The 27,844-nt window shown below is 50.5% G+C and overlaps 2 protein-coding genes across 3 annotated transcripts; one reads left to right on the plus strand and one right to left on the minus strand.

Moving 5' to 3' along the window:
• Positions 1–19,549: 19,549 nt before the first annotated feature.
• LOC136054006 (fumarylacetoacetate hydrolase domain-containing protein 2-like) lies at positions 19,550–21,410 on the plus strand. Of its 2 annotated transcripts, XM_065745029.1 has the most exons (7): positions 19,550–19,755; positions 19,955–20,171; positions 20,248–20,307; positions 20,402–20,564; positions 20,630–20,738; positions 20,816–20,903; positions 21,193–21,327. In XM_065745029.1, exons 1-7 carry the CDS (start codon positions 19,550–19,552, stop codon positions 21,253–21,255), a joined length of 906 nt encoding a protein of 301 aa, XP_065601101.1. In that variant the 3' UTR covers positions 21,256–21,327. The 2 variants fall into 2 exon arrangements, with proteins under 2 accessions (XP_065601101.1, XP_065601102.1); XM_065745030.1 differs by lacking the exons at positions 20,630–20,738; positions 20,816–20,903 and having other exon boundaries at positions 19,556–19,755; positions 21,193–21,410.
• Positions 21,375–27,782, minus strand: LOC136054000 (glycerol-3-phosphate acyltransferase 2, mitochondrial-like). Its single transcript, XM_065745019.1, has 18 exons — positions 27,669–27,782; positions 27,520–27,593; positions 26,325–26,435; positions 25,913–26,041; positions 24,991–25,090; positions 24,783–24,919; positions 24,518–24,614; positions 23,859–24,251; positions 23,540–23,622; positions 23,347–23,459; positions 23,180–23,250; positions 22,581–23,066; positions 22,430–22,504; positions 22,169–22,288; positions 21,956–22,076; positions 21,713–21,766; positions 21,567–21,622; positions 21,375–21,491 (listed from the first exon to the last, which is right to left on the minus strand). The coding sequence occupies exons 1-18, from the start codon at positions 27,780–27,782 to the stop codon at positions 21,375–21,377; spliced, it is 2,451 nt and encodes an 816-aa protein (XP_065601091.1).
• Between the last annotated feature and the right edge of the window lie 62 nt (positions 27,783–27,844).

Raw genomic sequence — 27,844 nt, forward strand, 5'->3', positions numbered from 1 at the left:
AAGACAATATTTATTTGTTCACTCGTAGAAATGCTGGGTCAGAGCATTTCTATGTCCCAAACAGGTTAAAATTAGAGAAGACTTCAAATCCAGTCCCTAGACTCAAGCTATTATTTATTTCCAAAAATGCATACTCATAGGTATCACACGTAGCATTGTCCCGTTTTTATTTCAAATAAGAAATCCACCCCACTCTTTAAGGTTTTCCTTGGGTTTTCAATCATTGGAAAACAGGAGTGCTGAAATACCATGAAAAAAATATTCTCATGGTATTTCAAGCCAAGACCAGAAGCAGAAAAGCTGGAAATCTCATAAGAAAGTCATACAAGACTCCAAGCCAAGGTTCTTGGTCTCATGGGGTTCAAATACGTGGGACACTTGCTTGAATAAAACCTGAACTCTGAAACCTGAACTCTAAAATGTTGCATTAAATGAAGCAAAGCTAGCAAGTTTTAGTGTCTCTGCTGCAGCCAGGTTCTGCCCCGTTCGGATGGATACCTGCTATGTAACTCAGACCAAAGGTTCATTGTGCCATCTCTCCTTTAGAGCTGTGAGATTTCCAGTCGGAGGTTTGTTGTAGGTTCCATGGTGTCAGGAATGGGATCGCTGTGGAGACACAGATGGGGTGGAGCAGATTGGTTTGGTCACTGAATTTCAGAGCTACACAGTTGGAATCTGCAGTGAGTATAAAGCATGCTGATGGCAGTGTCTGGTGGACAGGTCTAGGTAGCACAGTGCTCCAGAGAGGCAAAGATCAGAATATCAAAGTGGGAGGTGATCAGATCACAGTGTCATAACTTCCATGGAACTGCAGAATCCTTGAAGTTGTAAAAAACCACTATGATGATCTAGTCCAACCATCAGCACGTCCCCTATGACCACTTAAACCACATCCACCGGGCCACACTGACCCATTAATTGACATGTCCCGACTGTAATAACAGAGCATCCTGCTGTCCACCGTACTGCTTTTCCCACTGTCCATGTTCATTCAGATCTACTGTATTCCATTTCTGAGGTTTCACGTGCTCTCTAAGATCAATCAGGTCTCAAATTCTCTTAAGCTTTGCCCGTTATCCAAATAACTGTCTCCTCCTTTTTTTTCTCGGCCAAGACCAAGGATAAGACCTCTTTTCACCATCCCTAGCGCTGTTCAAGAAGCGTTTAGATGAGGTGCTAAGGGGTTTGATTTAGTAGTTGGGTAGGGATAGTGATAGGAGGATGGTTGGACTAGATGATCTTGTAGGTCCTTTCCAACCTTATGAACCTATGAACCTATAAATTACACATTGTGTAAAGATATATTTTCCTTTGCCAGGCTTCCATGGCACTGGAAAGAAGAAAGGTTGAGTTTGGAATATTTCTTGTTCTTCCGCTCAGAATCAGCAAAAAGGTTTCACAAAGCTCTTCAGTCTTGCCAAACTCTCTGCTTGATTCTTGAAGTTTTCTGAAGGGTAACGATGGCGGAGAGCATCGTGTACAAACTGAGGTCAGCTAGGAAAAGTTCTCATTGCTTTACAGGTGTGGAAGTCCTAGGTATGCCCAAGAGTGAACTAACGCATTCTGCAAATGAATTTGTGCACTATTTCCTGCCTAATGACAATGAGACTCCCAGGGAGAAGGGTAGGATCTCTGACCAGACTAATCCCTTCTTTTCCCACTGCATTAAAACTAGATCTTTCCCAGCTATGAAAGGGAGCTAATCCATAAACATCATCAACTACTTTTTGAAGGTATTCACAAGCAAATGGTTTAATGTATGACAGCATTATGGAAATCCAAGGCACTACAGGAGAGTTTGTGGTGCATTAAAACAAAGATCTCCCACCACCTAGCTTGATAAATGTAATTAAATCACTCATTTCCCAGGAGGAGATTATAATGTTTGTCTTTGGGATTCAAGTAAAATGTCACGCATTCTAGGCTGAGTGTGCTGCATATTTCTCATACTGGCAGAGAAGGGGAAAAATAGCTATGGGGAAATGAATTGCTAAAAAGAAGAGCTGGTTATTGCAAGCAAATATCACATCGGAAATAACATATCTTTTAGTTGTATGACATGCTCAGAGGTTTTGTTAATGCGGATTACTGTCTGTTATACCGAGCTCAAATCCAGGCTGAAAAATGTCCTTTTTAGCATCACAACACTTCCAGGTCTTTTTCAGAGCCAGAATGTCCAAGGATTTATACCGGAAGGCAAAACTGATTTTCCATTACTCAGTGCGTCAGACCAAACAGCAACAGCTTTTTGTATTGACCTGCACTGCTGCTGTCAAAACTTGGCCCTTCTGAAAAGTAAAAAATATATAACCCTAAATGTAGTCTGCATCTCAGATTTCCCTTTAGAAAGCAGTTCCGCTCAGCCAATAATCACAGCATCGTTAGCTTGTGGTACAAGGAAAAAGTGCTGAGTATCATTAAATATCCAGTTGTACTTACCTTACAACTGTATGCAAGCCAGGGTCATTACGTTGTTGTTGTCTGGATGGAGGTTTTATGCTTAGCCTTTGGCTGGAAAAATGTTTTATTTTTCCCTCTGTCTGCAGCAGCATTTGGCCTGCATGGCATACACATTCGGCTGCCAATGGTTTCTACAGACATTTCTTGAAATGGGCACTGCATTTTCTGAACATGGTATTCCAGTGTCATTGGGTTTTGTACATGCTGTTTTTATAGACCCGTTGTATATGATGCAACTTGTTCAAACAGTCTTACTGGTCATTTCCTTGAACAAAATGAATGTGTATGAAATATTGCTTGGTGAACAAATAAATTATTGGGGGGGACGTGCACTTTGGAGCTACAATTTGATGGCCTTTTTTCTCTTTTTTTCCCCCAAAGCATTTACCCTTAGTACAAATCCTTTGGGTAGAGGATCAGGTAGAGTTTCTGAAGCCCCCAGTGGTTTTAGTGGGAGTAAGGTAGAAGGAGAATAAAGGAATCGTGGTTGTATTTCTACTGCAAGAAGCTTGAATTCATAACAAATGGAAAGGAGACTGAAAATTCCATTTGGGCCCCAGCTCCTCACCATGCTTATACAGTCTGCTTAGAATAAAACATCAAGTCCCAGATGGAATCTGGTCCATTTTGCTGTATCCCATGTACACATGGGATAACAATCTCTGTCAACCCAAGAACGTAAATTCTCTTTGGGGAAGGCAGTGCTGGATGACTGTATTCCTTGATTTATAAAGGGAGAACAGAAGAGATCTCCAATAAAGCTGACACACTCCGAATTTGGAAGACCCTGAGTGCAGCTGGTCAATGAAACCCTTGATAATTTGATCCGAGGTCTCGGGGAATCTCTGGAGAAAGCCTTTAAGGGCACTAGAAGCAAATGCTCACTGCTCCCTTTGCAGACCTGTTCTTCCTCTGGCTTCGAATGAACATTACTTTGTATGGTAGATTCGGTCCTTAAGTGATGCAGACCCTACTTGAAGGAATTCCCATCCAAAAGATGAATGGACATCAGTGCAGCTATAAATAACGTACAGTGCAGAATGCCTTTGTGATCACTACGTTCACTGCCAGATAATAGAGGTTATTTTTAATCAATGGCAGGAAAATTGTGCAGGAAATGTGAGGGTTTTTTTAGCTGTATAAAATAAATTAAGATTACCTAGAAAGACGTCAGCCTTTCTTAAAACAGTGTCTCTGGGCCCCTCCTCTGCTACAAAACTTGTTCCTCTGCTGTGAACTTGGCCACGAGGGCAGGAAGGAATCACATTTTCTGACACATTGCACGAGGGGTTTATTTCCCTGTCTTGGTTGTGATTTTCTGAACAAGTTCAAGCTCTCACGCTGCGTTTAAATTCCCTCTCTGCAGTGGATGTGATCCATTCCAACTGTCCCAGGAGTTCTGAGCTTCATCAAATGCCAACAGCGACTTTGAAAAGCTGACATATGTCAGGAAAAAAATAAATAAAACCCAACGTTTGTTTCATGTCATTACAACTGCATGAATTAGGCAGAAGCTGCCAGTGATTATTCTGGGATAAACTTCCCATCCCTTTCTGCTTCCTGGGGTGTCCGCGATGGACTCTCATCGCCCTCTGCCCACACAGTCCCATTGTATCCTTTAAATTTAAAATCTTGTTGAGCTAAAATTTGTGAAATATTTTAAGCTCAGCGATAGGCAAAGATAGACTCAGTCTGAATGAGGGATCGAAGGACAGCTGGAGCTGTGATGGCGTGGTGATGCTCCTTCTCCCTGAGAGATTCCTCTGTTGGTCTCGAGACAGACAGGGATTTTTTTGCAAAGATTCAGATCCAATGGGAAATTTCACTCCAATTTTAATCATCATCTGCTGTGGTGATGTCCTGTTATCCAGCTGCCAGAGAAGGTCAGAGCTTTGGGCAGTGTCATCAGGGTTCAGACATTTTACAATGATGAGTGATGCATGCTGTCAATTACAAGAGAAACAATGGCATGAAAGCATGCTGTTTTTTCCCCACAATTTCTTTTGGCTTGATGCTATCATTTTTTTAAAGTAGCCTGATTTTGCTGTTCAGTAAGATGCTCAGATCCAAGCAGGTATTTGTAGACCTACTGTCTCGTGTAATGCAATTTCCCCTTGTCCTATGAAAGAGTTCCTAAGAGCTTAACTGAAATCATGGCTTTAGCTCATACACAGCAGGAGAGAAGCAAGGAATAAGAAATGGGGATCATACTCAGACACACCTCCACACCAGAGTACAGCTTTCAGATTTTACCGTTCGTTGTAATTGGAGTGCTGTTTTGTCTTCAAGGAATTGCAGCGCCTGACAGATAGATGCTTCCTGGGTTTGTTTGCCTTTTTTGTGTGTGTGTTTGTGTGTGTGTGTTTTCTTCCTGACATTTTGGCAGAAACTGAGAATCAAAAAAAAAAAAAAAAACCAGTAAACAATGACTGTTTTCCTAAAGTTGAAAAAAAAATCAATGAAGAAGTTTTTTTGTTATAGAGCTGAACTGAGAGCATTCCAGTTCACGTCTGTTTGCACTCACCCTTTTCTTCTCATGGGGAATAAAATCACCTCCTGGACAAAGCCTTGATATATTGACCACCATTAACTTCACTGGGTGCAAAACCGAGCACGGTTTGACCCAGCAAATTAGCACAAGTGAATGGCTCTCCAGACCTACATCTTTTATTTCCTTGACTTAAGTGGGACACAAAAATAAAGCCCTGTGACATAAACAGAAATTTACCAACTGAAGACCTATTTTAGAAACTTGAGCTCTGCATGAGATTCCTTTTCAAACAGAAAAACCTGCCCTGGACTTATCAAAATAAGTGCACGTACCTGATCATGCGGCGTCCTAACTTGTATCTTCAGATCTCCACGTACCTGTTGGGAAGGAAAGGCAGGAGGGTGTTAGAGAACATCATTAAATTACCCTTTTTTTTTTTTGCTTGCTTCCTTGCTGTGAACATCCACACGCTCACATTCGCAATTATCACCTGACTGCATATCACTATAGAATATCTCCACGCAGTGTCAGCTGTAGTTGACTTCAACACAGATCTCCACTCGTCATCAACACAGGCTTAAGTCCACAAAAAGCAAGGTTTCCAGGGAAGCACCCAGTGATAAGCAGGCTATTGTATATGGCATGAAGCAGTGTTAGCCATGACCTATATGGTGGAACGGGGAATTTACTGCTGGGGGATAACGACCCAACCCATCTGCTGAAAGCTTACCCAGCTTCTGTCCAGGTCTGATGCTAACCCACCCAGTGAAGATAATGTAGAGGAATGGATGAACACAGCAATGCATCCCTCCCACAGTGTCATATTTGCCTCCCTTCAATCATCTCCCAAATACTCATGAGATTTTAGCTATCACAGACCATCTCCAGAGGGTTGAAAACTGGAAAAATTCTGCTTGGACTAAGCAAGATGCACTGCAGGATTTCAAGCCAGCTAAGACCTTTTCTTCCACTGGCTGTTGGGTTGGGCTGATTTTTACGATTAAATAGTAATTTTTAATAAAACTCCTGGTTGCATCGTGTTGTTTGGTGTTGTCATAAAGCTGTGCAGCTGGCGTGCCTTCTTCACCTTGTCACCACAGCTGCTGAGATGGAGACAGCTGGCAGCAAATGCAAGCTCACAAAAAGTCAAATTTTTTGTTAACACCACCCACATTCAGCCAGGACACTTCTTTATCATCGTGTTCCTACTGGAAAATTGCACAGATGCAGTCTGAGATGAAGCATTTACTATTTTTTAGTGAATTAAGTAAACGGTATCTATGTTTGTTGGCCCCACGCCTCTTAAACCAAATATCCCACATGTTGGCAGCTCCCATGATTTATCCTTGAGAGGGGCTGTGCCATCTGAACTCCAGCTCAGGGATTCCAAAATGCTACTTCAGTTTCAGGAATGTTCTGCATTTCCCTCGAGAGACATAGAAGTCTCAAACTAACAGTGCTATATCCGGAGATACAGTGGAGGAGGGGGCTGGTAGGAAGAATATTACCAGCAAGAATTGGTTTTTAGAAGCATTTCTTTCCTTGGGCACATATAAAAGGGAAGACAAGTTGGTTCCAGGCCGTGTTGTTAAGTGCATTTATCTTGACTCTTGGAAAGCTGATTCTCTTTTCCAGTTGCAGTCGTCATTCAGAATGCCATCACAGCAAAATCGCCGTGATTTTCTACACGAGAAGTTTTCTTCAGTTTGAATTAATTGGTTCAGAATCCAGGCACTACTGCAGGGTGGCCTGTACTGAGGGCTGTATGCTGTCACCAGGTGGTGTTTATAGAATCACAGAATCGTTAAGGATGGAAAAGACCTCTAAGATCCCCCAAGTCCAACCCCAACCCATCCTCGCCATGCCCACTGACCATGACCCCCAGTGCCACACCTCCACATTGAACACCTCCAGGGACAGTGACTCGACCACCTTCCTTGTCAGCCTGTGTCAGCACATGACCACTCTTATTGAGAATAAATCGTTCCTAATATCCAACCCAAACCTCCCCTGATGCAGCTTAAGGCCATCACCTCTCATCCTATCACGATTAACTGGGTGCAGAAGCTGACCTCCCCTCACCACATTCTCCTTTCTGGCGGTTTTAGAGAAAGATAAAGGTTTCCCCTGAGCATCCTCTTCTCCAAACTGAACCATCACAATCCCTTCACCCACTCCCCATAAGACTTGTGCTACAGATCCTTCACAGCCTCGTCGCCCCAGGCAGATCCACACTTCCCTTCAGCATGGTGTCATCTGCAAACTTACTGAGGGTGCACTCAATGCCCTCATCCAGATTGTCAGTAAAGATACTACACAGGGAAGCCCCAGTAACCAAACCCTGAGGACCACCACTAGTGACCATTCACCAGCTGGATTTCATTCTGCTGCTCCTGCCTTCCCCTGCTCCAGCAACAAAGCTGCTATTTCTCTCTTAAACTTCAGATGCTACCAAGCACTGCAAAACGTGGAGGCAACAAACCACAACTGCTGCTTGCTTAAACTCATCTGCTGCCACTCACCTTAAGGAAAATAATATTTAGAGCTCGGTAAAACAAGCAGCTTGTTTGGTCTCGGGGCTTTAAAGCAGAACAGATTCTGCAGGAAAACTCAGAACAACCAGCCCAGGGGGAATTTCATTGCAATATTAGCAAAGAACTTGTTTCAGACAGCTCATACGGGATAAATTCATGCCCACCCCAAAAGCCAGTGCATTCCCATCCACTGTCTGAATAGTTGTATGAGAATTTATAACGTGCACAGCAAATGTGAAAAGCCAAATACATGCCAATGCTAAGAAAAAGGAGTATGTAGTTATTTATGAGCAGCAAGTCCAGACCCATAAACTGCCTCCTCCTTTTGCCAAAAGAATAGGTCCCATTGGTTGATAGCGGGGCTATTTTAAGGCACTTCCATGTTTTTCACAGTGCTGTCATATCCAGAGAGCATTTGATTGGGAATTCATTTCTCTAATTCTGAATGCATGACACGCACCCAAAAAGAGGCAGTTAAATTAAACTGCAAGCCTTGCTTGTGTTGTTGTTTCATTTGCAACCTGCCTGGAGTGTCTGCTGGCTTCACCGGGAAATATTGCAATATAAATCTCATCTCAAGCTATATTTACATATGGCTCTTTGCATATTAAAAAGCTCCAGAGGACTCATGAGAATCATACACCCCTCCCTGGTGCTGCAAAGTGCCTCGGTGCTCCAGAGCCCAGAGTTCACATCAGGCACGATGCCGGGGACGTTTGTTTTGCTGGAAGCTGTCTATAAAAACACAATTCAGAGTCTATTGAAGCAGGTGGCAACCATGAAATTGGCCAATAAACACCTGTTGCATCCCAGGTACTTTGGGGGCATGTTTGGCACAGCCTTGCCATCTTGTGGTCTGCTCAGATCCACAGGATTGAAAGGAAACCTGGGGTAAGAAGAGAAGAGAAAGTTGAGAAGAGAAAGCGATGGTACCCTGCTATTATTTTGGGGAGAGGAGCAGGCTGTGAGCAACGTGGGAGTACACAGCTTCAGCTGCTGTAAGCTGAATGCTGGAGATGTGAGAATAAAGCAGCACAGAGCTGGAGGAGCTTTAAAAGTGCATTAGCCTAATTGGTCTCATTAATCTAACTAGCATCGCATCCTCTTAATTTGTATTGAGGTTAATTTTTGTTTAGGAAAAAGAAAAATATGGCTAGACCTTTGTTTAATGTTGTTATGTGTGCCATTTAAACCAGCTATTTTACTTCAAATGACGGATTGAATTAGGGGTATAATTTCCTTTCAGGTTCTGGAAATTAGCATCTAATTATTCTGAAACTAAGGGATATCAGCACTTTTTACAGAAGTGAATAACGGTCCAATCTAAATTTAGAAGAGAGACCATCTCAGAAAATGGCAAGGATGGGATTATTCAAATACAAAAGAAGCAAGTCACGTTAAAGAATAATAATTCCTTAAAAAATCAGGAACCTTTTTCTAAGATGACCAAAGGAATCTGCCTGTTTCAACATCTCCCTGCAACCCCCAGCCCTGCAGCTCCAGTCCACGCAGTGTCACACAGTGGTGCCATTTCCATTCTCTTTTGGACCTATGAGATCTCTCTGAGACACGTTCTTCCCTATTGCTTCATTTGAAGAAGTTGGTGCCAGGAAGAAGAATTAGAAATGGATGTATTTTTTCTAATTGGAGACAGCAAATCGCCATCAGGACAGCTTACCAAGAAACATCACTAACTCTTCATCTCTGACAGCCTTCTAATAAGATTAAATGAGTGTCTAAGGAATGTGATAGTTGGACCTCAAATGCTTGGGATCAATAAGGGAATTAACCAAGCAATCATTTTTTCAAAATGAAACAATATTTAGGGACAACCCCTCCCTCTCCCTGCTGCCAACCCCCTGCTGATGCAGCCCAGGACATTGGATGTTGGCCATCCAGGCTCCAAGAGCACCCTGCTGCCTGGTGTCCCACTTTTTATCCATCAGGAACACCAGGTTCTTTTCTGCAACCTGCTCTCAAGGAATTCTTCTCTTGTCTGTACACATATCTCAGATTGCCCCACCCCAACATCTTGCACTCAGCCTTGTTAAACCTCATGAGGTTCATAAGGCCCAACCTTTTCTGTTTATCAAGGTCTCTCTAGACAGCATCTATTCTTTCTGCTGCATCAACCACACCACTCAGTTTGGTGTTATCAGCAAGCTTGCTGAAGGTGCACTCAATCCCATCATCTCTGTGATTGACCAAGATGTTTAAGAGCACTGTCCCCAAGTCCTCAGTCCCGTGGGGGTTACCACTCATGACCACTCCCCACCTGCACATAGAGCCATTGACAGCAGAGCTCTGCTTATGAGCATCCAAACGATTCCTTATCCACCCCTTGAACTCATGTCTCTCCAATTTAGAGATAAGGATGTGGTACAGGACCGTAAGTCCAGGTAGACAACAATTGTCCTTCACTTGTCTAGCGATGCTGCCACTCCATCACAGAAGGTCAGCTCCTATCTGCCCTTGGTGGAGCCATACTGGCTGCCTCAGATCACCCACTCATCCCTCATGTGCTTTAATACCTCTGATCTTCTCCATTATCTTCCCAGGCACAAACATGACATTCATCAGCCTGTAGTTCCCTGGGTCTTCCTTTCTCTATTTCTTACAAATGGGAGTGATGTTTCCCTTCCCCATTGGCTTTATATTATATTCTCATCCCTTTGGATGTCAGGCTGCAGCCATTCTTGCATCCTTCCCCAGTGAGCATCAGTTGCTGGGAGTGCCTTCGTGCAACACAAAGCCCTGGATGAATAATTTCTGGCCCAAAGCAAACACAGATATACAGCTACATCTGCAGTTTGCCTTAGTTCTAAATCCAACTCCTAAGGCAAGCCTGATGTCAAGAGGTTTTTCTCAAAATAGGAATTTCCACTCCCGTGAAACTGCACTTCCAAACAGGGAGACGTGCTAATATTATCTTCTCAGATGTTCCTGAGTTTTCTTCTGAGCTGTTCTGGTGCTTCAGAGAAGTAACTTCAGAGCTAGTGCAGATTTTGGCAGTGCTGAAGACTGAAATAAATCCAGCACAGAAGAGAGGGCACCAAGCGTGCTTCCAACATTTTTCTTTGTCAGAATCAGGCTGGATGAGAACGTCCCTCAAGTAATGTCTCCAGATACAACCATAGGACATTCAGAGCTGGATCCCTAAGGATCACCAAATCCAGCTGTTGGACTCTGGGATGAGAAGAACTGGGATGGGGGCAATGGGATGGAGGATTAATGGGGTGTGTAATGGGTAATGGGGTGGGACAATGGGGTGTGGGGCACTGGGATGAAAGCAGTGGTGTGGGGGGAACTGGGGAGAGCACGGGGGGAACTGGGATCACAGAATCACAGAGTGTTCTGAGTTGGAAGGGACCCACATGGATCATCGAGTCCAATATTACAGTTTGGCCACACTCCTGTTTGCTTCATTCTTGAGAGGCAGGTGACAATCCCTTCTCCATCCCCTGCAATCCTCCCCTCTGTCAGAGTCTGAAATTGCCAAATTCCCCCATGGAAACGAGGTCTCTGTGGTCCCTTTGGGAGCTGGCTCTGCGCCATGCCACGGCATCCTCAGGAAACGTCAGTCCCATCTTTCCCACATACACATTGGGTACAGTTTCATTTCAAGCAGTAGTGCTAAAGGAAGCAGTTTGTCTCTTCAGCACTGCCACGCTGAGGAAAGGGATAATTGCATGAGTTTATCTTTCCACTCCACACCATATTATTCAAAACAGCAAAGATATTTGCCTGGAAACCATGCGGTGGGTGGGAGGGAAAACTCCCAGCAAACACAATGTGCTTCAACAGCATCTCTCGTCAGCAAACGTGACAAAGCTTTGCAAACATCACAGGGGAGATTCTTTTCTGCTTTGATTTGACCAAAGCACTGCTCCCACCAAAGGCAATTCAAAGTCGCTGCTGCCCCTCTGTTGCTGTGGCTTGTTCATAACACGGATATTTAAATAATACATTTATTCTAAATAAAAGGAGCATTTAACATCTGCCTGACAAGTTGCAGCTAAACCTAAAGTGCACCAATGCCAGCATCCGGGTGTGGGTTGATCTGTTTTGTTTTGTTGGGGTTTTATTTTTCAGTTTATAAAACTTCGTTTCTAAGTTTATATAAAACAACTTGCTGGGATTTTTTTATACTGAAAGGACCCAATCCAAATCCCGCTGAAATGGATGGAAATACTCTCATTGACAGAACTGAATTTGGACCGGCTCCATGTGGGATGGAGAGATTTTGAGCCTGGATGAGGGAATCTTGCCCTCTGGTGGATGTTGCTCGCATTATAAATGTAAGTTCCAGGAAAGAAAAAATAGAAAAAAGAAAAAAGAAAGAAAAATAAAACGGCTTAGTAGAACAGTTTGCTAATTTTTTGCCCTCAGATCTGGGACTGTTCACCTTCACAAGGCCAGGGTAGGGTTTTTCCAGAGCTGTACTGATGAGTTCTCCATTGGATGAGTTCTCCGTTACTTCTGTGCATGGGGATATCATGGAGCAGATCCTCCTGGCTAGCACGTTAAGGCATTTACAAGATACAGAGGTGATTCGAGACAGCCAGCATGGCTTCAGCCAGGGCAAATCTTGCCTGACCAATGTGGTGGCCTTTTATGATGGAGTGGTGGCATCAGCAGACAGGGGAAGGGCAATGGTTGTCATCTGCCTGGACTTCTGCCAAGCCTTTTACATGGTCCCTCACCACATCCTTCTCTCTAAATTGAAGTGATAGGGATTTGAAGGATGGACTGGCTAGCTGGTCACAGCCAAAGGGCTGTGATCAACAGTTCTGTGTCTGAGTGGAGGCCAGTCACAAGTGACGTCCCCAAGGGTTGGTCTTGGGACCAGTGCTCATCAACATCTTCATCAGTGACATAGACAATGGAAACAAATGCACCCTCAGCAAGTTTGTGGATGACACCAAGCTGAGCAGTGCAGTTGATACACCGGAGGGAAGGGAGGCCATCCAGAGGGACCCGGACAGGCTGGAGAAATGGGCCCATGAAAACCTAATGAGGTTCAACAAGGCCAAGTGCAAGGTGCTGCACTTGGGCCAGGGCAATCCCAGGTATATATACAGACTGGGGGAAGAACTCCTGGAGAGCAGCCCTGCGGAGAAGGACTTAGGGGTCCAGGTGGACAAGAAGCTGAACAGGAGTCAGCAGTGTGCACTTGCAGCCTGGAGGGCCAACTATATCCTGGGCTGCATTAAAAAAGGGATGGCCAGCAGGGAGAGGGAGGGGATTGTCCCCCTCTACTCAGCTCTTGGGAGGCTCCATCTGGAGTACTGCACCCAGGCCTGGGGGCCCCAGCACAAGAAAGTTGTAGAGCCCTTGGGAAGGGCCCACAGGAGGACCAAGATGATCAGAGGGCTGGAGCATCTCTCCTTTGAGGAAAGGTTGAGGGAACTGGGCTTGTTTAGCTTGGAGAAGAGAAGGCTGTGGGGAGACTTCATTGTGGCCTTCCAGTTCTTGAAGGGAGCGTATGAACAGGAGAGGGATCAATTGTTTACCGAGTTGATAGTGATAGGACAAGGAAGAATGGTTTTAAAGACAGGGGAGATTGAGCTGTTAGGAGGAAGTTTTTCACTCAGAGGGTGATGACACACTGGAACAAGGAGCTTACGGATGCCCCATCCCTGAAGGCATTCAAGGCAAGGCTGGATGTGACTCTGGGCAGCCTGCTCTAGTGGTTGGTGACCCTGCCCATGGCAATGGGGTTGAAACTCGATGATATTTGAGGTCTTTTTCAACCCAGGCCATTCCATGATTCTATGATTGGTCATCACATCAGAAGGGGCTGCCCAATAAGACTCAGCACCACCCCCTTAATAGGGACTGACTGCCAACCAACCCCAAAGCTGCTTCCCAAAAAACCACAGAGGCTTTGTGGCAGCACTGGGGTTTGCTGGACCACACCAGGGTTGAGGAAACTGCTCTCTGCTCAGCAATTTTTTGCTGCTGGTGCCAGACCTGATAAATTCTGAGCTCAAGATGTTTATTTGCTTCAGAGAACCTACTTGTGTCTCTGCCATAAAAATAAGTACAAGGATATTTAACGTAATAGCACAGCTCTGGTGTGGCAGCTTCGTCAGGAGAACTCCAAACTCCTTATAAAGATGATCAGAATCGTGTTTCTATTTTACAAAGGGTAAACTGAGGCACGAAGGAGAGGAGCTCACTGCCTCCAGAGCAAGAAACAGGCTTAGGCATGGCATCTATTTCAAGTGCCTTCAGTGCAGGCACTGCCAGCCTGGTGAGAGCCACAGTCATAGGACCACAATGGTTGGAAAAGACCTCTAAGATCACCAAACCCAATCCTCCACCTATTACCAGTATCACCCAGTAAACCATGTCCAGAAGTGCTCTTGATGATTTCTGACTTGTGCAGCTCATAATGGGAAAGATCCCTTTTCCCTTAACTGATCTGTAGGAGAAAAAGCTCCTGGTGATGGCACAAACCAGCACTGAGGTTGTATGTAAGCTCTGTGTAGCACCAGTGGGGCTGTTTTCCTTATTCTTCCTATTGAGTTACAAAGATAGCTACATGGTTTGTGCCATAAAGCAGTGGCAGAATACACTCCTTCCACTCTTACAAATGGGAATTGAAGTGGTCCTACGGGCACTTCAGTATGGTTCTTTCTTCACCGACTGAAGAAACAAACTGTTCAGAATTATTTTCAGCCCGTTTGTTCTCACTGAAGTTCCCAGCACAATTCCTTATCCAGAGCCAGAGGGAAAGATGCTGCGAGCCAGAATGTGATCTCTACCATCAGCCTGTGAAGCTCATCCTACCTCTTTCCAAGGATGACATGGGCTCGGATCCAAACCTGGAGCAGGAGCACTGTGGAAACAGGGAAAGTCACAACAGTAGAACTGGTGTCAGAATTTGGTGCAGCTCCAGAGAGGCTCTGCCAAAATAAAATAGGTAGATTCAGACAGATGAAATAGAGATGAATGTGGGGCCACCATCACCCACATCGATGCATCCTCCAGTTTTGCCACAGGTTCTTTTCTCCAGTTTTAAACTCACCTCCTCCTCCCATCCCCTGCTGATAGTGCTCCACACAGTGGTGTTTGCCTCAGACCCAGGGCAAAGCACTCAGCCTTTGTTTTTGCCTCTCCTTAGGGCTCTCAAAGTGTAAGTTCCTCATTGTGTAGACTCATTCCTAACACAGATTCTGTGCTGGGCAGAGATAGTGGCTCCCATTCCAAAGGGCAGTCATCAGAGAAACGAAGCCCAGCAGCTTTTATCTCTCTGGGAAGCTGAACATTGCACCCTTCCTTTTCTCCATACCTCTTGTGCTCATCCCCTGGTTTTTCCTCTCTCCCCCATCCCATTCCTTTTGTGTTTTAATCAGGAGCAGCAGAACAGGAGGTGCCATTTCCATAGCTACAGCAAAGGCATCAGCAGCAAGAGGTGGTGGAGAGACTTTCACCCTGTCATTAACACTCACCATAAAAACCTCACCTGCAAGCACAGCCCTACTGTGGCAATAGGATGCCCAGGCTGTAAATCCTTGCCCAAGCTCATCTTTCATCACAATCCCTTTTGGGGTCAGACCTTTAATCTGCCAATTAATCACTTTTCTACATGAAAGTGCTTACGTATAAGCAGAGACCATTTGAAACCACACATGGCTGCGCCAGAGGTCACCTTGGCTTCAGCACATGTGGACAGGAATTGCCTTTCCTGAGGTTTTAGGCACACACACAGACACAGACAGCATCTGCCATCTGACCAGTTTATGACCAGCATCTCCTCACATTTGACCAGTTTATGCCCCTTGGAACGACACTGCTTGGCAAAGACAGGCTCCCTGTACTGCAAAGGCAGGCTCTCTGAACTGGCTGCAGCACAGGCTTATTTTGGGATGCTGGATGTGACCTTTCCCTCCCAATTGTCTCTGTTCAGCTTGTGTTCTGTATGTCTTCAGCCTTCTCTTTCTTCCTCAAAAGCACCACCTACGCCAGAAGTACTCTCTCCCTGCAGGACCTTCACAAAACCAAAGCACTGTTTAGAGGTGTGCAGGGTGCAGTCATGGAGACCCCTCAGGTGGCCCTGGGTACCTTCAGGTGGTCCCATGTCCCCTTGGACACCCCTGGTGACCCTTTTATGTCCCCACAAATGCTTGAATGTCCCCACTGTACCCCAAACCTGCCTATGGCTTCTCTTAACATGTTCATAAGAGTAAACCAACAGTAAAACTGTACCTTTGGTGCCCAAGCATCTCGTTGGACATCCTGTCATCCCCTCATCTTCTGGGATGTCCCTGATGCATCTCAGGTGTCTCCATGTCCTGGGACAGCCTCGTGTCACCTCTCAGATGCCCTCAGTGTGGTGTTTGGGGACATGGGGCATGGTGGTGATGGGTTGGTAGTTGGATTGGATGATCTTGGAGATCTTTTCCAACCCTAATGATTAAAAGATTTTGTGAGTGCACACGGTGGGAATGGGTTGATTGCTGGACTGGGTAATCTTGACGATCTTTTTCCAACCTTAATGATGGAAATGATTGGGATGGGTTGATGGTTGGGTTTGATCTTGGAGGTCTTTCCCAACTTTTAAGACTCTACAACTCTACAGCCCTTTGGGACACACATCTCAAGGACCTGGCCTTAGGTGGAAGCCTCCTGGCAGCACTGCTTTGTGCCTATGGTACTGGAAATCTACAGTGCAGAGCCCCTGCCCTAACCCTGCCCTGACCACACGGAGATTTCTACCCACACTTCCCACGTGGCAACACATGGTGAGGAACTGGACAAGTAAAATTGAATTTGAATGTGAGGGAGAGAACACGGGTGGGAGGAAATAACCCTCTGAGTAATTTATGAGGCGTGTTTATGGCTGTTATTTATAGCCCTCTATGGGAATTCACATTGTCTTCTGCCATCTGACATTACTTGGTGGTGTAGTGATGCCTGGAAAAAAAAATTAATTAAAAAATATCCACACACACACCCCCCAGAAAAAGCCTTCAGTGCTACATTTTTTACCAATAATACTGAAAGCTCTGAGTGTCAGCAAGACATCAGCCTGTCCCTGCTCTCCTCTAATGAGTTCAGGCTTCAACGTACAAGAGCTCGATTAAAACTCCCATCGCAGTAAATCAATGGCAGCTCAGGGAAAAGAGGTCCCTTCCCTCCCCCTTTCTCAGGGAAAGCTTACTCACTTGTGTTTTCCTGGCATTTGGTTTTGCATGCATGCTAAAATACATCAGTGACGAGAGGAAAGCACTCACCAGGGGTGCATGGTGATGTCCAGGACAAGCTGAAGCATGGGGTTTTTTTTATACCTTCACTGTTATTTTTGGAAAGATGAATGAATTCAGGTGCAGTAAAAAAAGCCACTTGCAGACAAACTCCTCCTTAGCATATTAGGATAGAGAATGTCAGCTGAACCTGCACAGACACAGTGGTACCCACGAACCATCACACCACTGTGAGGCAGCAGAATAGCAGAGGCCTTCCGTTCCCAGTCCTGAATCTACGTGGGCATGATATGTGGATCTAATTACAGGAGTGAGCTTCATTTCCCTGCCTGCCCTCCTCTCCCATGATGGGGAGAGTTATTTCACTGTGTTTCTTAAAATATATGATGTCAGGAGGCTTTGACCCAACTGCTGAGCCCTGGTTCACAGCACTGCCCCATCAGCTCCTGGAAAGTCTTTTCCTGCACTCACTACCGTGGCTGCTGCAAGATGAGTAGAGGAAAGGACAAAACACACCCATTTTAAAGCAAAAATGTGGGATGAGAGTTCATTAGAGAGTTGTCCCAGAGCCTGGGAAAGCTCAGCTCTGCCACCAGACATGTTTAGGGAGGGAGAGAGGGCAAAGAGGGGCAAACCACGAGGTTTCCTGCAGAGCTTTGGTCAGTCCACAGACGATTTGGGTCTCAATCACATTCAGCTTAATCAAGTCCTCTGGGACTTCACATTTCTCTTCGACCAAGAGGTAATAGGAAGCAGCCCAGAAAGGAAGGCCACATTTAACCTCATGATGTCCCCGCTCGTAACAATATGGCCCAAAGCAAGGCATTCCTGGGGACTGCAGGAAAAAGCTATGGGGCAAAACTGGCTGAGCAATCAGAAACCCAACAGTAAGACCACAGCTTTGCTGCTCAGCTGTGTGTGTGAATGTGAAAATGTGTTGAAATATCAGTTCTTTCATATCATACAGCCAATTTTAATACAGAAAGAGTTTATTCCGGCACAAAGAAAAAGCAGTTCTTGGTGTCTAAAAGCACAACATGACTGCCAAAATATGTGTACTTTCTATTCAGGGCAGTCTGTATCTGTTGTGGAGGAAGTCGTGTGGAAAGGAGAGGGAAACAGGCTCAAGAAACCAGTAGAAATGCAGTTTAAAAGTGTGCATCTGGTGCCCTCTTTTGGAAATGCTCCTCTTTGAAAGAGCAGCACACATTCCCCGTGGTTCAGTGTGTCTCTGGAGTAGGGATTTTCTTTTTGGACTCACAGTAAGTCTCATACTCACAGTTTAGTTTATTAGCAATTTGTACCTCAAGGTACTGAGCCGAACTGACACCTTCTGTGTGAAACACGAGGAAAAAAAAACAACTCTGAGCCTACAGAGGGGAGCCTGGGGAGGGGGCGGTGTTCAGGCGGTGCCCAGGTGACCTATTTTAACTTCCCCACTTTCCTCTTCTCCAGCATCTCGCCCAAGGCATTAAACAATCCATTTTTCCATAGGGGGAGACCTTCCCCTTGGGGCTGCCCTCCTCGCCCCCCCATCCTGCTGCTCAGCTCTCCCCTGGGTGCAGTGCTCGATGCATTCCCACCCTAACGCTGTCACTCAGTGACACATTTGTCACCAATGGACTCACCGTGGGTCCCGATGAGGGGCGGGGGGGTGGCACCAATGTGCATCACACGAGGGGAAACTGAGGCACGGGCCGGGCCAAGCACTGCAGGGCAGAATTTTTGGCAGAGCATCACGGCGGGAGGGATGGCTTTCGCTCTGAGTGCTGCTGAGTCAAAGCTGAGCGTTCCCTTCCTGGAACGAGAGGGTTAATGTCACCCTCAAAGTGTCCTCGTTCCCCTGTCCCCCCACCCATCTCCCGCTTCTCCCTCCTCTTTTATCCCTCTGCTTTTTGGGGGGTCGGGATCTCAATCCCTCTCTTTCTCCCACCCTGAGACCTCAGCCCTATCAGTCCCAGATGGGGATAGGAGCTAAGGGTCCCCATATCCCCCCACACCGTCCCCCCCCAAGCTTCTGCTTTTTCTGCCTTTTTGGCCCCAAATGAAGCACTGGGGATTTTTTTTCAGGGCTCTTTCTCTGCTGAGCGGGTACGGGGTACTCTGATGGGATGCTGAGGAGCCGGGCACCCATGGGTGCTGCAGCAATGCTGTCCCCACTGTTCCCAATTTACAAGTGGGTCTACACGTGGGGGTCCCAGCCAAGTTGGGAACAGGAAAGGAAAGACCTCTTCATGGAACTGTATTTGCTCAGGGACCTGGGTCCACTCTGTGGGTGATGCAGAAGAATGAGGATATTCAACGTATAGCAGAAGGGAATTTGGTGGTGGGGGAGTGCAGTCTGGGATTCCGTGTACATGTACATATATGTGAGTGTGCGTGTATTTAATGCTCGTTAATCATCGTGTGTGCATGTATATATATTAAGCGTGATGTAGTGATGTGGAATTAGGGGGGGATGTCGTGGTTTTATGATTTTTGTTACTGGCATTCCACATCATAACGTCACGTCGTGCACTGGGAGGTAAAGTTCACAGAACCATCAGTAGTTCTGGGTGTCCCTGTCGTGGAAGAGAGCATCGTCTGTGACTCGTGCAAAGAGACACTCTGAGGGAACGGACCCGGAGAAAGACCGGGAGGAGGGGAGGGACGGGGGATGCGATCACCCGCCAGGAGACCGCGGCCAGGACGGCGCAGACACGGCCACAGACGCGGGCGGTTCCGGACTCCACCTGCGCGCCAGCGGTGCAGCACGCGAGCCCCGCCTCCGCCGCGCTCCCATTGGTCGGGCCTCCGAGGGGGGCGGGCCCTCCGCCGTCGCGCCGTTCTTACGTCATCACCGCGCGCGTCCCATGGCCCCGGCCCGGCTGTCCGCGGCGCTGCCCCGCGCCATGCGCCTGCTCCGCTTCCAGGGCCCCGGGACGGCCGGGCCCCGGCTGGGGCTGGAGGAGGAGGAGGGCGGGGACGTGGTGGACCTCAGCGAGGCCGAGCCCGCGCTGCCCCGCTCCATGCGGGCCTTCCTGGAGAGCGGCGAGCACGGGCTGCAGGCTGCCCGCAGGTGGGGAGGCCCGAGTTGGGCGATGGGATCCTAAGGCGGTGTGCGGGGCCCCGAGGTTCGCTGTGGGGTGCGGAGCTGGGAGCTGGAGAGCAACGGGGTGGGGTGGGGGTTTGTGCTGGGACCCCCAGGCGGGTGCCGGGCGCCGGAGCGGTGTTCCGAGGCTCTGGAGGTGCTCCCCGCGCTCAGCCCCGCCCCGCAGAGCGCTGGCCTCGGGCCGGCACCGTCTGCTCCGGGCGGGAGTGCGGCTGTTGGCGCCCATCGATGACCCCGAGAAGGTGATCTGTGTGGGGCTGAACTACCGCGACCACTGCCTGGAGCAGGACGTCAAGGTGCCCAAGGAGCCCCTCATCTTCAGCAAGTTCCCCAGCGCCATCACCGGGCCCTTCGATGACATTGTGCACCCGGCCGAGAGCAGTGTAAGTGCCCGCGGGCCCCGTAACACTGCGGGGTGCGGCCTGGCTGAGCCCCCCCGCACCCCGTTTTCTCTCCCAGGAGGTGGACTGGGAGGTGGAGCTGGCTGCCATCATTGGGAAGGCGGGGCGGCACATCCAGGTAACGCGTTGGCACGGCCTGGACCCGCCCCCGTTGTGTGTCCCCATCCCGTTGGCTTAGCGGGTCCCTGTGCCCCCCCCCACCCCCCATCCAGGAGTCAGCAGCACTGGAGCACATCGTGGGCTTCACTGTGGCCAACGATGTCAGCGCCCGGGACTGGCAGATGCGAAGGAATGGGAGGCAGTGGCTGCTGGGGAAGACCTTTGACACCTTCTGTCCCTTAGGGCCAGCTATTGTCACTAAGGACTCAGTGACAGGTGGGGACTGGGCAGGATGGGAGGCTTTTTTCCCAGCTCCCTGGGATGACACAAATCCTCTGCAGATGTCCACAACCTGCGGATCCGCTGCAGCGTTAATGGGCAGCTGATGCAGAGCAGCAGCACCAACCAGCTCGTCTTCAAGCTGCCCCAGCTCGTTGCCTGGGTGTCCCAGTACGTAGCACGGGCAGGAGGGGGCAGCAGCATCCTGGTTCCCTGGGGGGACACCAGTTGACATCTGTGCCTCCCAGGTTTGTCACGCTGCGCCCCGGGGATGTCCTGCTGACGGGAACCCCTCCTGGTGTGGGGGTTTTCCGGAAGCCCCCCGTGTTCCTCAAGGTGAGCATGGGGTGGTGTCACTGCACAGGGCCAGGTGGGTCAGGGTGACAAGAGCAAGAACAGTTCCCTCTAAGGTTAGCACTTCAGCTTCGCACTTTGCCCTCCCTGTCTCTTGTCACCGACCTCCCCCAGCGCCCCAGATTTCTCCCTCCAGGGTTCCTTGTTCCTGCTGGAAGTAGAAACCCCCCCCACTGCTCTCCCCCAGCAGCCCCCTCCCCATCTGTCTTCCCCATGGGGTACAGAAGGAGCCCCCACTTGCATAGGGCTGCAGCATCTCGTGCCTTTGCAGCGAGGCGACGAGGTGCAGTGCGAGATCGAGGAACTGGGCACTATCTGCAACAAGGTGGTGTGAGGACCAGGCCCCCACCTCAGACCCCCCCGTGCCTTGCCATGACAGTGCTCAATAAATCTGCACCAGGAGACGGCCGCTGCTCCCTCTGTGCCGACTTTATTGCTCTGCAGGGTCAGTGGCTACAGCTGCATGAACTGCTCGAGGAAGGCTCGTAGCTTCCCCAGGCCCTCACTGGAGCAGAACGGCTGTGCCAGGTGCAGAAGGGGCCCCAAGGGGCTCGATGTCTCCTCCAGCACCTGAGGAGGAATGGGGGTGTCACCTGCGAGGCTCCTGAGGGGGATGGGGCAGGAGCCCCCCCCCCCCACGCTCACCCCTATGTTCTTGAAGCTCTGCAGCGTGCTCAGTGCCAGGCTCCACATGGGGCACTCTGTAATGACAGAAATCCCCAAAGGTGTCTCCTACCCCTGTTCCACCCACAGCCCAGCCGGGGCTGGGGTCCCCCTGCCATCATGCTCACCCGAACCATCCTGCTCTGCCAGGAACTGCTGCAGTGCACCTGCACACGTTCCTTCTGAAAGGGGAGCAGGGTAAGCATTGGGGCAAGGAGAAAACTTCCATGTCCCCCCACCCCATGGCACCGCAGCCCCTCCAGCTTCAGCGCAGGGCTGAGGTTACAAGGGTTAGTGGGGCAGAGAAGCTGGTGTGGGGGCAGAACAGGTGGCCCAGGGTTATGTGGGAGGTCTGGGGCAGGGGCCCCTACCAGGCTGGGGCCAGCTGTGTTGCTCTAGGAAATCCACTGCTCGCACATAGGTCACCAGCACAGGGCTGAGGAGGTGGCAAAAGAAGAAGAGGGAACCGGGTGAGCCTTTGGGCTCACAGATCTGGAGAGAGAAGAGACAGATGTTCAGTGAGTTTGTTAAGCCTCAGTGCCCCAAGGGATCCTGGGGCCATGGAGCAGGGAGCTCCTGCGTACCTTGAAGCAGCGTTTGTGGTGTTTGCCATCGCTGTCACTGTCACTGAAGTCCAGGTCAGTCCAACTCAGCTTCCCACTCGGTTGCCAGGAGGACGTGTCGCAGAGGTAGGGCTTGCCCTCCTGCAGAACAAAGCTTTGGGCTGCAACCACGTGTCCCCATCCGCTCACACCTATCCAGGACAAAGCTCCCGATCCAGGGGAGCAGTGGACTCGTGCTGCAGTCCCTTGCTGCCTTCCTGACCAGGACTCGAGGGTACCCACCTCTTCAGCCTTCAGCAGCCCGCACAGCATGAGCTTGTCCAAGATGTCCTGGTTCCAGAAGTTGAGCTGGCAGGGCTGCAGGGAGAAGGGGGTGGCAAGGAGCCGGCAACCACCTCGTGTCATCAGCAGCCCTCGTGCCACCTGCACCCACCTTCAGCCCCAGCAGGCTGGGGGGCAGCAGCTGCAGCAGCGCCAGGATCTTGCGGTGCAGCTCATCCTCGCTGAATGTGATGCTGGAGGGGCAGGGGGCTTCCCCCACAAAAGGCAGCAGCTCCAGCAGCAAGGCACGGATGGCACAGGCTGCGGGCACAAGGGTGGTGAGCAGCATCACCGTGACACAGCACAGGGACCCCCCAGCACCCCACTGCTCACCTCCCACTGCCTCACTGGCGAAGATGGGCACAAGTTGGGTGCTGTGGTGGCTCAGCTCCCACCGCATCGCTGCCGAGTCCCTGATCACCACCAGGACGTCACCGAGGGGTGCGAGGTGGTAGAGGGTGAGGTGGGCTCTGAGCAGGGCCAGGCTGTGCAGCACCAGGGCACGGAGCTGCCCTGAGAAGCTCACGTCGTGCTGCCGCAGCAGCGTCTCCTCCAGCAGCCATGCAAAGTCTTCCATGAGCTGGGAGAGCCGCACGCACTGTGGGAAGAGGGGGCTGAGCTGGCTGGGAGCTCCCAAGGGGCAGGGGCAGGCCTAAAAACTTGCTCCAGCAGCAGAGAGAGAGCTGGAAACTCCAAAGGGCTCTGGCTCACCTTGGGGTGTTTGTGCAGCAGCAGTGCAGATGTGATCCCCACAGCCGTGACGGCGGAGCAGGAGATGGCATCTGTGAGCAGTAACAGCAGTGCGGCCGCTGTTGGTCATGGGGGGAGTGGGGACGTGTGGTCCTGAGAATTCCCATGCCCACCCCAGAGTCCCATACCACTCAGGGCATGCAGGCCCAGCTTGGTCACCATTGTTTCCTCTTCTGCCTCTGAGCTGGTGGTTGTTCTGTGCTCCGGACCCTTTACCCTGCTGTAATCTGGCTTGTTGGAGCTATAGGAAACAGGCTGAGAGGTGAGAAAGTGGGGCTGGGAATAGGCACTGGGGGCAAGGCACTGCTCCCCCCAGCTTACGGCATGCTGAGGATGGTGGGCAGCAGCTCCTCCAGCAGCCTCCCCGTGCTGTCCCAGCAGGTGAGTTGTTTTGCCATAAACTCCTGGAGAGGAGGACACAGCCTGTGAATGCCCACAGCCCGCAGCTGACTCATTGCTCTCAGTCCCTCTAAGAGCTGCCCCGTGGGCTCAAAGGATCTCTGCAGATCTCCCCCCTCTGTACGATCCCACAAGGCTCACCCAGCCCTGAGCACTGCTGCAGCACATCCTTTAGGGCTGGGCTGGATCCTGGGAGCCAGCTCTACCAGAGAAGTCCCAGCCAAACCCCACACCTCCCTACCTGCAAGGAGAAGGGCTGGGCCAAGTCCACACGAGCACAGCCGAAGTGTTGGCGCAGAGCTCGGCACGCTGCCCAGAGACAGGCCCCGAGGCCAAGGGGCTGAGCACCATGCTGGGGGGGGAAGGAGGGAAGAGTTAATGAGGGGGTGACAGAAGGGATGCCCCCACCCCCAGCGTGCAGCCTCACCACTCTGTCCCTGTGGAATCCATCGGGGGGCCGATCATAGGCGATGCCCACAGGGACCAGGAGGACATCAGGCACAGTGCCATCCTGCACAGCACGGTACAGCGGGGCCAGCCACGCACGGGCATGGCTGGAGAGGTGCCACAGGGAACAGGGCTCCTCCAGGAAGACCACGAGAGGCTGCTGGCACCTCAGCACCTCCTCCACATACTGGAGCAGAAGGGTGAAGCTGGGGGTGATGGTGGCACCGTAAGGGCACAAGGGAGCTGCCATCACCCATTGCTGGGGTTTAACGTGTCCTGGCAGCTTTGCCCTTCTGCCTGTGGGCCCAAGATGCCTTCAACGAGTGCCTTGGGAGCTTGGGGGGGTTTTCCCCACATGGCATGGGTCAGAACTGGATGATCTTAAACCCAACCCAAAACTCCATGATTCTGCTTCCCATCCCAGCACTGGGGGAATGCTGCAGTGAGACTTACTGAGGTCAGCACAGCTGCTGGGAGCCCTCCATCCTGGTCACCCAAAGCCTCCACACTCGTGGGCAGGAACACGGCTCCCAGGCAGCCAAGCAAGGCCCTGTGGGGAAAGAAACTACCGTGAGTGCCCACCCTGCGTGAGATCATGTCCCTGCTGCCAACCCTGCGCCTTCCCACTCCCTTGCCCCGCTTGGTTTGTGCAACTGCACTCAGCCCATGTGGGGAAGCAGCCACGTGTCAGCCTGGAGGAGGACTCCCTGTGCCTTACTGGAGGCGAGGGCTGCAGGTCAAGTCGCCCACCATCACTCTGGGCACCCCCAGGCCCTGGGAGAAGAGGAGGAAGGAGAGGAGCAGCCCATCCAGCTGGGACTTGTGGGTGGAGAGGAAAACCAGCGGCACGCCGGGCTGTGGGGATAGAGGAAATGGTGAGAGCTCAGCACTGCAGTGTGCCAGGAGCAGGCAGCTGGGTTCCTCACCGTCCTGGCAGCCCTCAGCACCATCTCCAGCTGTCCCTGGTGCAGCTGCACGCTGAGGAAGAGGCGGCTCAGGAAGCGGAGCAGGGTCCAGCAGCACAGCCTGCGGGATGGAGCAGCACAGCACAGGGGTGAGCAGCTCTACAAAGCTGTGGGCTGCACCCAAAGCCCCCCAGAACCTCTGCCAGGCAATGAGACAGCACCCAGGCACCAGCCAGGGCCGTGGGCACCTCCTTCCCCCATCACTGCACTGTCCCCTGCCTCAGTTTCCCCATACAAGCACCAAACGGTGCTGAGCAAGATGGCTCACTGTGCAGCATCAACTCTTTGTCTTGCTGCTCAGCTCCCTTGAAGCAAATAAACAGCTTTATTATAAATTAAGTTAAAACATTAAAGGCTGGATGTGACAAGACCACCCCCTCTCCCCCCAGCAACAAAAGCTCAAGTCAATTACACCTCCATCTCCCCGTCCTCCCGCACACCCTTACGGGAAGGATCCGAATGCTTTTATCCCCTGGGTAATTTCTTCCCTTTAAATACTGCAGACTGCTCAGAGGGTTCTTTTATTGCAGCTCAATCAGACAAGCAATTAGGCTACAATGCAACCTTTAATTGCCAATTTCTCAATGACAGGAGGTAAAAAGAAAAAAAAAAAAAAAAGAAGAAGAAGAGCTTAAAAAGAAAAATTTCCCTTTGCTTTGCTTTGCTTTCCATCCCCCCCAGTTAAGCCTTTTTCCCCCCTTTGCCACCCTGGTGTTGCACTCCACTCTGTGGAGGGGAAAGTTTCCCCATGGGGCTATGTGAGGAGCAAAGCCTCATGCATGGAGCCCTACACAAACTGAGGGCTGATGGGGCTGGGAACACCCCACCTGGGAGCTGGGACCCCCAACATGGGGCTGGGCAATGCCACACATCCCACACCCACCTGAGCATGGGAAGGCAGAGCGGGGCCTGGATCCCAGCCAGGATCCTGAGAACTTTCTCCTTCCACTGTTGCTGGAATTTGCTGTCCCCTCTGCAGCCACTCACCTGCCTGGCAACGACATCCTGCACCCTGCACGGACACGAAGTGGGAGCCAAGGGTTAACGTGTTTTTCAGGGAGAAAAAACCAACAAAAAGAAAGCAGCTATAGATTACAGTAATTACAATGTACTGGCTGCCAACCCAGTGCTGTATCATTAACAGTGACAAGGGTGGAGGTGACAGGTGCCTGACAAGGCCACGTCACCCAGCACCGTGCGGCACAGAGCAACCCCCACGGGAGGACCCCACATGGGGGCAGCAGTAAAGGGGAGCAGGGAGCTGTCCCCACGCACCTCTTGCTGTCCCCACACACCTCTTGCTTCTGCAGACTCTTTCTGGGAGGTCCCCGGGGGTGTTGGCAAGCACTTTCCAGCCCCCTACAGCCAGGACACAGCAGATCCGCCGCACCAGCCAGCCCCGGTACCTGGGTGAGGAGGCAGAGGGATGAGTGCAGCACGCCTGCAGGGTGCTGGAGCTGCTTCAGCCTCCCGCACACATGCTCTTGGCAAGCTTTTGAAACTCTGGTTCCTATCTCACAGCTGGGGAAACATGTTGGGAACACGCTGGTGGCTTCAGGCTGCGATGGAAGCTCTCCAGGCACCAGGCAGTGTCCCCAAAGCTGCTGCTGGCAGCAACAGCCTGCTCAGCACACAGCCCCTGCCAGCAGCAATGCTCCGTCCTGAGCTGGGGACCTCCCCAAATGTGCTCCACATCTGAGAGCTACACGAGCACCACCGGGTCAGAGAGGGGTGAAACTGAGGCTTCGAGCTTTGCGGTGTGCAGGAAGCTGGTGCAAGGCGCCCAGGCAGTGACGTGGGGATTGGTACCTCAGTCTGTCTGCTCTGGCTCACAGCCTCGCATCCCCAGCCTCCCTTCAGCATCCCGCAGCTCCTGAGGCACTCTGAGCAGAGATGAATTATTCAAAGAGATTGAAAGCTGGGAGCTGGGATATTTCAAGCAGAAGGGAGCGTCGTGACCCGATTTGGAAAAAAAAAAAAACAGCATAAAACTGCCAAGACACCAGGGACTGCTCGGGAAAGGAGAGGGACCAGAGGAGTCCAGCACCTCCAGAATCAGCTAACTGCAGGAGAGCAGTTCCTGGGCAGCCAGGTCAGCCCCTCAGCTGTGCATGGGGGCTGGGAGCAAGCCAGCCCTACATTCATGAGATCCTCCCTGTTCCAGAGCCTGAAGGGAGAACAAGAGCATCCCCTGCCCCTTCTCAGGTTCTTCCCAACAGCTTAAGGAGCCCAAGTGTTGATTTCAGAAGTCACAGACCCTTGATGTCGTGGCTGGCTGCCTCTCCAGGCCACAAGGGTGACATGTCAGTAAGCAGAGGAATGGACCAAGCCCTTTCCTGTCTGCTGTTATAAGCACTCTGCACTTGGAGACACTCAAGTGCCACAGAGGAACTTACATCCACAGGGATTTGGACAGAGGGAACAAAAGCAGGAATGGGTGCTTTACCCAGTGCTCCCAGCACAGGGCTCTCACCCGAGCCCCGGCCTCACCTGGTGTCCTCCTCTGTCACCCAGGTGACACTGCGGAAGCCGAGGGAGGAGATGTGTGCGTGGTAGAAGCCATCCTGGGAGCAGAGCAAGGGGCACAGGGTTGGCTCTGACTGGGGGAGGCAACAGCCCTCAGCCAAACCTGGGCTTACCCAGCTCCTCGGGGTGCAGACCTGGCAGCAGCGCCCCGTGAGCGGCCTGTACCAGCGCTGCAAGGGCAGGAAAACTTCCACTCTTCGCCCCGAGTCAGAGAACCAGGCCCTCATCTGAAAAGAGGCAGAAAGATAAGGGCAGGGAGGGATGGCACGAGACATCCCTTGCCTGGAAA

This window comes from Cyrtonyx montezumae, unplaced genomic scaffold (assembly GCF_038088225.1).
Source record: "Cyrtonyx montezumae isolate F1298 unplaced genomic scaffold, pur_monq_1.0 scaffold_33, whole genome shotgun sequence".
NCBI classification, from domain to species: Eukaryota; Metazoa; Chordata; class Aves; order Galliformes; family Odontophoridae; genus Cyrtonyx; species Cyrtonyx montezumae.